This window comes from Sceloporus undulatus, chromosome 4, assembly GCF_019175285.1.
Source record: "Sceloporus undulatus isolate JIND9_A2432 ecotype Alabama chromosome 4, SceUnd_v1.1, whole genome shotgun sequence".
In the NCBI taxonomy this organism is placed as follows: Eukaryota; Metazoa; Chordata; class Lepidosauria; order Squamata; family Phrynosomatidae; genus Sceloporus; species Sceloporus undulatus.
Genome location: NC_056525.1, coordinates 71069499 through 71079507, shown reverse-complemented (window position 1 = coordinate 71079507; position 10009 = coordinate 71069499). Strand labels below are relative to the sequence as shown.

Sequence of the window (10009 nt, the reverse complement as noted above, 5' to 3'; positions counted from 1 at the left end):
TCGGATCCACTTGTGACAAGGTTAGTATCAGAAAGTCATATGCCCTGCAAATTTAATATAGGTAGGAGGAAGTCAAAATGGAGAGATTGGTAGGAATGAAGAGAGAGAGAGAGTGGTATGTGTCTAACCAATGAAGAGTAACAAGGTGATGATAAGGAAGAAGATAGAAGATAAAGTAGGTGAGGAAGGTGTGTGTAGGTAGATTAGAGTAGATAGATAGGATAGGACTGGAAGAGGGTATGTGAGAGAACAGATCAGAGGGATGAAGAGAGAGAAGAGTTAGTAGACTCAACAGAAAGGAAAGTGTGAGAAGTGAGATTGAAGGTTACTCTTTATTTGGAATAATACACTATAACGAATATTATAATACTTAATAAGTAGGAATATATATGAATGAGGTGTGTTTGGTGTAAGTGTGTATGTGTTGATATCTATATATGTATTGTTTATGTATTTTTTTTCTCTTTTTTGTTTCTTTTTTTTTTTGGATGTTGTTGCAATTGTGTATAATTGTGTACTTTTTAATAATAAAATAAAATTAAAAAAAAAAGAACTGATCACTCTATCACTGAAGATAAACTACCTCCTTGACATGTACACTTGCTGATTCCAGATATTGGGATCATACTGTGGTTAGGTGAATACGAGGACAGAAATTCACTTGGCATGTGCTCATTAAGTGCTTCTGAAAATTACTTTATACATTATAATTTTTAATGCTACTTTAAATTAACCTGGGATATTGTATGGATGTGTGGTTAGAAATGCATTCCAGAATGGAGGGTGGGAATTGTCCACTAGCCCAGATGTGGCTGAATGGAAATTCCCAGCATTCAACATCTTTGCCAATGCTGGTGAGGGCTTCTGGGAGTTGAATTTCAACTGCATCTGGATTCTGACCTCTGCTTAAATTAGTATTTTATTTCTGAATGTGATGTATGTTGGCTGAACATCCACCTGATCTCCTTCCTAGCAGCAAGTGTAAGGAAGACCGAACAGGACCTATAATTGCTATGATACTAGTTAGAAGATACAGATCAGACGTAGCACTTGGTTGGTTAACATACATGCACCAAAAACATTGTTTACTTGAAGTAGTAGAATGTAGTCCAGCATAAAAAAATAATATCCTAGTTAAGAAGATCCTGATTTAGGAGAGAATGTGCAACTTCAGTGAGTGTAGGAGAGGCTCATTCTCTTTGAATGTAGATTGGTTTAGGTAAAGTGGGATTCAAATGGCTTAATCTTCTTGGTAGGGAGGCATTTTCCTCCTGTGGCTAGCTATACAAAAGAAATTCAGAAAGTACATCTATAAGCCTTTCATATTTGATGAAGTTGAAGTTTTGACCTGTGCTTTGGAGAATGTGTTGAATCACTGTGTGGATCTTCCCTTCAGGTGGTTGAAATGCGGCAGGTGAAGAAAACGTGGTCGATGTGTTCCCGAGCGACACTGTCCCAAGAGCAGTCAATGGTGCTAAATGCAGTGCTGGGTGGGAAGAATGTCTTTTTCACAGGCAGTGCTGGTGAGAGAAGAGGGTCAAGAAGAGTTTAAGTGTGTCTCACTACGTTCTCAGATCTCATGGTCTGGCCCTTGGTCTCTGGTCCTCAGGGCAAGGGAAAGAATCTTAGTGCGAGAGTGCCGTCTTGAAAACTTTGTGTGTGTGCATGCACACGTGCCTGTGTGTTTTCCTCATTTGGTAGATTTCATGGTTGTTTTTTTTAAATAGCTCACTCTGTGAAACTGCAGTTGATGCTTAATGCAGCGTACTTAATGACATTACCAAGGGTTGCCTCTTTTAACATCATCAGGGCCTGTTTCCTGTGATGGTTGTTATCCATGGTTTAGTATTGCAGTCTCCCACAAAGAAGAGTTTGCAGTGACATCTTCTTCTTAGCTTGGCAGTGTTGGGGATTAAAGCAACCCATCTCTCACTTTGTTCTTCATGTATCTCTATGTATGAAGAAGGAGAGATATCTTTATTTAGACTATCTTTTCCCTCAAAGCCAAGACTCAAGGGATCTTACAGAGTACAACAAATGCATTATAGTTAAAACCTACTGTTACATAAGGTCCTTCCAGCTTAAAGAGAAACCTCTTTGGTGGATCATCTCTATCTTGTGGATGGGGAGACTTTCTTCTTCAGTCCAGGTCTTGGCACACTTTTGAATAGGAATTTGTTGTGGGATCATAAAAGTGGCATGGGGGCAAAACTGTTGAACTGTTATCTAGATTGTGTGCATCTAAAGCCAACTCTTCTCTCCAAAGGTACTGGAAAATCCTATCTGCTAAAAAGGATTGTGGCCTCGCTACCTCCAAACGGCACATATGCTACCGCCAGCACGGGAGTAGCAGCCTGCCAGATCGGTGGCACCACCCTCCATGCCTTTGCAGGTATTGGGGAGTTGGAACCCTGGGGAGGGGGCAGAGAGCCTACTGGTGAGAAGAGCTTGTGGGGGGGGGGGCAGGATTTTTTTTTTTTAATAACAACTCCCAGAATATCCTAAGGGCTTCCCAAACTCTGCCAATGAGATATTACCAACATACGTTCTCCATCTCTTTACAGGAATTGGCTCAGGAAAGGCTCCCCTGTCACAGTGCATTGAGTTGGCTCAGAGGCCTGGTGTTCGCCAGCAATGGCTGAACTGCCGCCGTCTGATCATCGATGAGATCTCAATGGTGGAGGGTGATTTTTTTGATAAACTGGAGGCAGTAGCTAGGTGTGTGAGGACATTCTCTGGGATTATGTTTGCCTTTACAATAAATCCTACTTGTTTTGGACTTAAAATATTTACAGGGTAGAACACAAAACCTCATTCACTGTAGAATTTAAATCAGAGGTTGGATGGACTCACCTTACACAGGTACTTTAGCAATTGATTCCTGCAGTGATTGTGGACTAGACTAGATGATCCTAAGTGTCTTTTCCAACTCTATGGTTCTGTGAATAGTTACCATAACTGTTGCCTAAGGAGGTTCTTGATACAGCTTTGTGCATGACTACTCAGTGGAGAACACAGAGCTTTCAAGTTACTTTTTCAATTAGGTTTCAGTTGAATCCAGATTCTCTCTGTCATTATGGCCAGCTGTTATGCTGGCTGGGGGTTTGTGGGTGTTTTAGACAAAAAAAGCTCATTTTCTTCTCAGCCTCCTTCTAGAGCTTGCAAAACTCACTTTTTGGGGCACATTCAGTTGGGATCCTGGAAGGTGTAGTCTAAAACCTGACTTATGTCTCTGGTTTTCACATCACTTCCTTACCTCCCAATTATCAAAGCATTCAGAAGCTCCTTGTAGTTTCTGGCAAGCATTATTTTCATAGCATCTTGCATTTAGGTTTGTGGACTTATGCATGAAATTTAAGGGATATTGACAATTAGGAGTGTGCTGTGTAACCTCACTGAACCTAATCTAAGATACAAAGTGTAGAGGGCACAGCAGTAAGAGTGAGTTTGCTACTGTAGCTGGCTGTAGAATACTGCAACCTATTCTCTAGGATCAGAGTAGAAACAACTGTTAAAGTATATGCCCATTCCCTCTGCTTTCCTGATAGAGATGTAAGGAAATGTGAGGATCCATTTGGAGGAATCCAGCTCATCATCTGTGGGGACTTCTTGCAACTGCCTCCAGTCACCAAAGCCACTGAGCAACCCAAATTCTGCTTCCAGGTATTCTGCTGATCCTACTTCTCAATACTGTATATACTTTGCCCTCAACTGATCTACATTTTAAAACCAGGGTATTTTTTCACAGGCAAAAAGCTGGCGGAAGTGCATCCACTTGAACATGGAGCTGACAGAGGTACGGAGACAGACTGACAGAGAGTTCATTTCTCTTCTAAATATGGTCCGCCTTGGCAGGTGAGATGCCATATCCCCCTTCCCTAAAGTCACTAGCTTAAAGGTCTAACCTCTTGGAGTGAAATTACCTGTGTCTGCTTCTTCTCTCTCTCCTTGGCTGAATACTAAATGCTGAGTGCTTTTGTCAAGAGAGAACACTGAATGACCTGCTTCAGTGGTCTCTAGTAATTGCTTTTAATTTATGACACTGACTGAAGTACAGTATGTATATTCTGTACTTTGAAAAAAAAATTGTTGGAGCTTGGAAAAGTTATTTTTTTGGACTGCAACTCCCACAATCTTCCATTAAAATAGTTACAGTCACAGGGCCAAGGTCCCCAAACTACAGTAGTTAGGTTGTGCTCCCCATTTCTCAAAAGTAACTTAAATAGTTACTTCAAAAACTTTTCTGAGTGCTAGAAGCTTCTGATATCATTCTGTGGAGCATGTGGTAGCACAAGGCACAGCATGAGTCAACACCTGAACCATGTAATATTCCTCTTTCCATCATTTAGTGAGGCAATACCCCTTAGTTACAAAAGTAACTAAAATGTTACAATTATATCACAAAAGGTATGAAGATATCCCTTGTCAAGCTAGTTATAGTGTAATAGAATCAATCATATCTTTGTTACTGGGGAAAAAATTTTAAGTACAATTAGTTTCTTCCAAGCTGTGCATATCAGGTGGCTAGTTGAGGATGATGGGGATTGGAATCCAACACATTGGAAGGGCAGCATGATGGGGAAGGCTAGCTTGAGCAAATGGACTTCTTTAACAAAGAGGGTAGTTAGAAGCACTGTATCCGATAATTATAGGTTTGTTTTTTTTAGAATTTACTACTAACGTTAGTAAATACAGTCAAGTTTGGTCTATATGTTTTGATGATACAGTCAGGGGTAGCCATGTTGCCTATGTAGCAAAGTACAACAATATCCAAAATCCATAAAACAGTGATACTTTCACTGGGACAACCAAAATGCACAAAATACATGTTGCAAGCTTTTGCATCTCCATTGGTTTCTCAGGGAAAGTGTTAAAAAAGTTATATAGAAGATTTTTCCCCACTGTGTTAGTCACAAGTTATGTCAGAGCAGCAGTTCCATAAAATCCTTTTATAGCTTTAGTTACTGCTGTTCAATTAATACTGGTTTCTGTCTGATAAATGTGTGGCTGGCTAGCACCATTTAGGGACAATTTAAGTCATTTGAGGTAAAAATAAATTCAGGGTGAAAAATTTGAGGTGGATGAGGGTATGTGAATCAGATGAAGCATACTGGGTGTCATATGTGGCCTTCAGGCTGCAGTTTGCCCATGCTTGTATTAGGGTAGCTTTGCCAACCATCTCAAGATACACAAGGTTAGCAGATAATCTGTGGTATTTTTGATCAACATCTTTGGGCTCTCTTAATGTTTAAATATCCCTGTGACTTCCTGCTAGATGCACAGAAGATGTCACCAGACAGCTGACTCAAACAGCTACGCACAGGGTGGAGAGAGATGGAATCCTAGCTACCCGGTTGTGCACCCACAAGGATGATGTGGAGCTCACAAACACTAAACAGTTGCAGCAGTTACCTGGTGAGAAATAGGCCTTTCGTTCAAAAGACTTAGGTGAGAGAGGGACCTCTTGCTGTGGGAGGACCTGCAGATGATGGGAGCCAGCACTGGGGTGTATTCCATGCCTTTTTCTTTCTGAATGAGACAGCACTGTGAGACATTAGCCTAGAATCAGACAATGCCCTCCACTGGTAATGAACTTGCTTGTCCTGGGATTCCTTCACCTGTGTTTGGTAGGGTAATGAGAAGATTCGTAGATTCAGCAGAGGCAAAGGGGGATTAGCTCTGTTGTTACTACCCAAAAGCCACAAATCTGTGGCTGGAATAGGGAATATGTAATATGATACCTCCCATTTGTAATTCTGGGAGATGTTGTTTTACGCTTCAGGTGTGCCATGTAGAGCCTATTATGTCTAATACCTGGACTTCATTGCAACCTGAGACTGTAAAAGGATGGAATTCCTTACAAGTAATTTAGTATTAGGACAAAAGTTAGGAAAGAAGCACTTTCAAAAGATAGTAAGTAGTAAACCATGAATGGACAACTATTGTTTTTCAGATTTAAATGAACTGCAGCTCTCATGATTCCTGATGATTGACTATACTGGATAGGGCATCCAGAAATACAGTTCAACAACACAATTACTCACCCCTTGAGTAAAAGTGCTGTAAATTCTTACCTCTGAGCCTATCTTTTCAGGAGAGCAAAGGTCCTTCAAAGCAGTGGATAGTGATCCTACATTGGTGAAAACCATTGATGCACAGTGTCCTGTGAGCAGCATTATTGAACTCAAGCAAGGTGCTCAGGTGAGCAAATACTGTTAAGTTCTGCTGGAGCTAGAGGTAATTTTAATATTCGCAAGAGGATTTGGCTGTACCCAAAGAGGTGTTTCTCTGTTTTTCATCCTAGCATTATATTTCCCTTCTGGTGCTAACAAACAAATACTGACGGTATCATATTAAGAGCAGGCAAGCTGAATATTGTAATCTGTTACAAGCACCCTTTATATGATCAGTCTGAAAGCCTGTAACTGTACATCCACAAAACTGCAGTTCAGACTGTAAGAGCAGCAGATCTGTGGACTTTTTATATATGCTCCATACTGATCCAGTTACTCTTGTTAATGTTGGTTCCTATATGATAAATATGTGGTTGGTTAGCACCATGCATTGCAGGGATGGAGAATCTAAACTAAAATTCCTACAGTCCTTTATCACTGGCCATGCTGGGAATGGGGGCTTAAGGGGTTAAAAGTCCAAACCATTCAGAGGGCAGAAAGTTCCCCAACCTGACTTACAGCTTCTTGGTATGAATGTATTAGCTGAGTGGATTAGCTGAGTGGATAGAAACCATTTCATCTCTGGAAACCTAACTGCTCTTTTCAGGCCAAACAGCATTCTACTTTGGGAGGCTCTGGGAGATACCCCTTACCACATGGCACACAGAATTATTGACTATAATAGTTATACTGAAATAGTTGAGCTCCTCCAAGATACTTCCCTGTCACCAAGAATTTTGGGAGAAGGGACACTGCTGTCAGTGACAGGTTTAGATTCTGCTGAGGATGCTAGCAGGGGAAAGCAATATGTCTTCCTGTGTGACATCTACATTTCTTTCACTAGGTGATGCTTACAAAGAATCTTGATGTGTCCAGGGGTCTGGTGAATGGGGCTCGTGGTGTTGTGACTGGATTTGAAATGGAAAGAAGAGGTTAGTTTCTTTTCCAACAAGCACACTTCAGAGTATTGTCTGGGTGTAGTTGATGTCTATTGGTCTCTGAACTGTTCCTTTAGAAGTTGATTATTGTGAACATCTCTACTTTGTGATAGGTATGAAAAGAATATTCATAATTCGCCCCCAGGTTGAAAAATGAATTTCTCAACAGTTGAAAACCTCATAAGAATAATAGATCTATGAGAATTCTGAGCCATTTTCTCTTAGCATCAGATGTCCTGAAGTAGTGCAAAGGAATTGTTTACTACACAGAAAACAAGTTTCTGCAAATTAAACTGCTAAAAACAAACAAACCCTTTTTTGCACAAAACTCCACATGTTTTTCTCCACAGAGTAATTCCTATATAACATTTCAGGATGTTTGAATTCTGGGAGAAGTGGTATATTCATTATCTCCAGCAGTAAGAAGAAAAATACTGTAATTACTCTTCCTCACATACAAGGATGAAATAGTTGATCACTTACTTCTCTTCTTTGTGACACAGCTACCAAAAATATAGTTTCTACACTCATTGTCCTGCTTTTACTGTCATTGAGCTGCTGTTCTGTAAGTTCCAGCTGAATGCAGACCTATTTCAAGTGTTTCTACTTCTGGTTTCCCAAGAAATATGATAGTTGGGAATCCTGCTCCTAGCTATGAGTAGTTTGAGCTATTTCCCCTCCTACAGGCCTGCCAAAAGTGAGGTTTTTGTGCGGTGTCACGGACGTTGTTGGAATGGAACGATGGGTTTTAAAAGGACCAGCAGGAACCTGTCTGAGTCGCCAGCAACTGCCCCTGAAACTTGCCTGGGCCATTTCCATCCACAAGAGCCAGGTTAGTGAACTTCTTTCAGCCAACAGGCCAAATTCAATTTCAGAAAAATTATTGCAGGCTGCATCCAGCAATTGACTGAGCCAAAGGAAAAAGTGTGAAGTTAAAAATGTCAAGTTCTGATATTAATCAAGCTTTAGAGAGGCCTTTTCCTCTTTATAATGTGTGGAAAGAAAACCTATACCAAAGCCAGCAAACCACCACCACCACTTTACGTCCTGCCTTTCTTGCACACTGGGACTCCAAGCGGCTCACAAAATATAGAAACTGTAGACTATTTCATCAGATGCATGAAATATAACTTGGAATTTCAGGGATATATTTCACTGCATCTGGAGTGGTATTGTGGCTGGTCTTTTAAAATACATTGGGTTTTTGAACCTATGGTAGTCCTAGAAAAATGTGGTCCTTTTACGGATGAATATGTGCTTTCTGTTATAGAGGGTCGATAGAGAAAGCTAAAAGTTAAAACTGCTACTGCTCAATAAGCAACCTTGTGATAAAATATCTCTAAGCTGCATTATGCCCCAAATACATAGTCTATCTAGGTTCTTTACTGTTACTACTGTAGTGATAATCATATTCCTGACCTATTTCATTGGCTATTTACTCCTTTACTGTTATCTCTTTCCTCTACTAGGGTATGTCTCTGGACTGTGCTGAGATATCCCTGGCTCGTGTCTTTGAATATGGGCAGGCTTACGTAGCACTTTCTCGAGCACGCAGTCTTTTGGGTCTCCGTGTTCTGGATTTTGATCCTAAGGTAGTGAGAGCTAATCCATATGTATTACAGTTCTACAGACAACTAAGAAGAGACAAATTTCTTACTCAGGTAATGTGATAATCTGTCATCAGGCTGTTCTAATCACTATGCTCCTGTATAAACTATGGTATAATGGGCATTACAGGAGACTGAAGCAGGGCTAACAAATGGCATTGCAGTCTAATGTCTGTCCATCAACACACAAGAAATGCCACATGCTCTTGATAGGAATCTGGTCTGAAGTTTTCAACAATTACAGAGCTTCTTTTCTTACATACTCTATAGAGTGCAGTAAACGCTACAGGTCAGCCCTTTAAGAGATAAAATAGTGGAACGCCAGTGTTCCTTCTAAATAGCTGAAATACTTCTTTTGGGGCAACATGGGATGTGACTTCATGTACATTTTTTCTTTCTTTCTAGGGTTTTTGCATTCAAGTCAACAAAGAAAACATAGAAGGTACCTGAACTATGTGGGCTGAAAATTCTGGGCACTATTTTCCTTTGTCCTTTTTATTAAACAGGCTACAATGACACGTGGGAAACAACTTTTCCTACTGATCATCAATATGTAGGTTTTCAAGCTTGCCAGCTCAGACTTCCTCCTTCTTTAACAGCAAATAAAAGTGGGATACCATTTTTCATAATTAAACAATCCAAGTGTCATAAAAAGTAGTTTGCTAGAGATGGAGGTGAGTCTTATTTGAAGCTCTTCTAACAGAATATCCATCATTTTGCTACTATGTCTCATTTAAGTCTTTGGCACTATTGAACAAACAGATAGGAATTAGATATTTCTTTGAAGTGCCACAGGAGAGTCTACCAAATAGCTTTTAAGGCAGAGAAGTGACCACAAACAACCAAAACACCTTTGTTTAAACAGTCATCTGTACTGCTTTTATGGATCTTATGTTACATAGCTTCTCAGGAGTGATGGACAACACTATTAACAAATCTGTTAGATGATAGACAAGTGGGAAAAAGATAGTCATGGTAATTGTAACACAAATTAATCTATGGACTCCTATGTTGCTTGTCAAAACATCATGTGAATGAAGCAAGTTCAATGTATTTCCCCAAATCTGAATAATGTGTTTGAAACCAGCTGCTAATTAAGTCACATTGTATGGTATTGCTAAATGTGTATTCTCTTCTCCCCTGTAAATATCATTGAGACAGGGTGATGAACACAACTGTTAATAAAATATTTTATCATACCGTAATTTATATTTGACTGTTACATCATGGGATGATTATCTCCCACTAGGATGGTAATTTTAAAAAATTACATGCTTCAGCTCAGTTGTAA

General features: G+C 39.9%; 1 protein-coding gene across 1 annotated transcript; it reads left to right on the top strand.

The window, feature by feature from the left end:
- The first annotated feature begins 499 nt into the window (after positions 1–499).
- PIF1 (PIF1 5'-to-3' DNA helicase) lies at positions 500–9923 on the top strand. Its single transcript, XM_042464024.1, has 11 exons — positions 500–1523; positions 2267–2392; positions 2565–2718; positions 3549–3663; positions 3749–3855; positions 5276–5415; positions 6095–6201; positions 7018–7105; positions 7798–7943; positions 8581–8772; positions 9124–9923. Exons 1-11 carry the CDS (start codon positions 1406–1408, stop codon positions 9166–9168), a joined length of 1338 nt encoding a protein of 445 aa, XP_042319958.1. The 5' UTR covers positions 500–1405; the 3' UTR covers positions 9169–9923.
- Positions 9924–10009: the final 86 nt, after the last annotated feature.

Excerpts from the sequence above, each read along its gene's own strand:
- PIF1 (XM_042464024.1), top strand. The coding sequence starts at position 1,406 with ATGCGGCAGGTGAAGAAAACGTGGTCGATGTGTTCCCGAGCGACACTG. Across the intron at positions 2,393-2,564 it reads CACCCTCCATGCCTTTGCAG|GAATTGGCTCAGGAAAGGCT; the intron begins GTATTGGGGAGT and ends ATCTCTTTACAG. Across the intron at positions 7,944-8,580 it reads TTTCCATCCACAAGAGCCAG|GGTATGTCTCTGGACTGTGC; the intron begins GTTAGTGAACTT and ends TTCCTCTACTAG.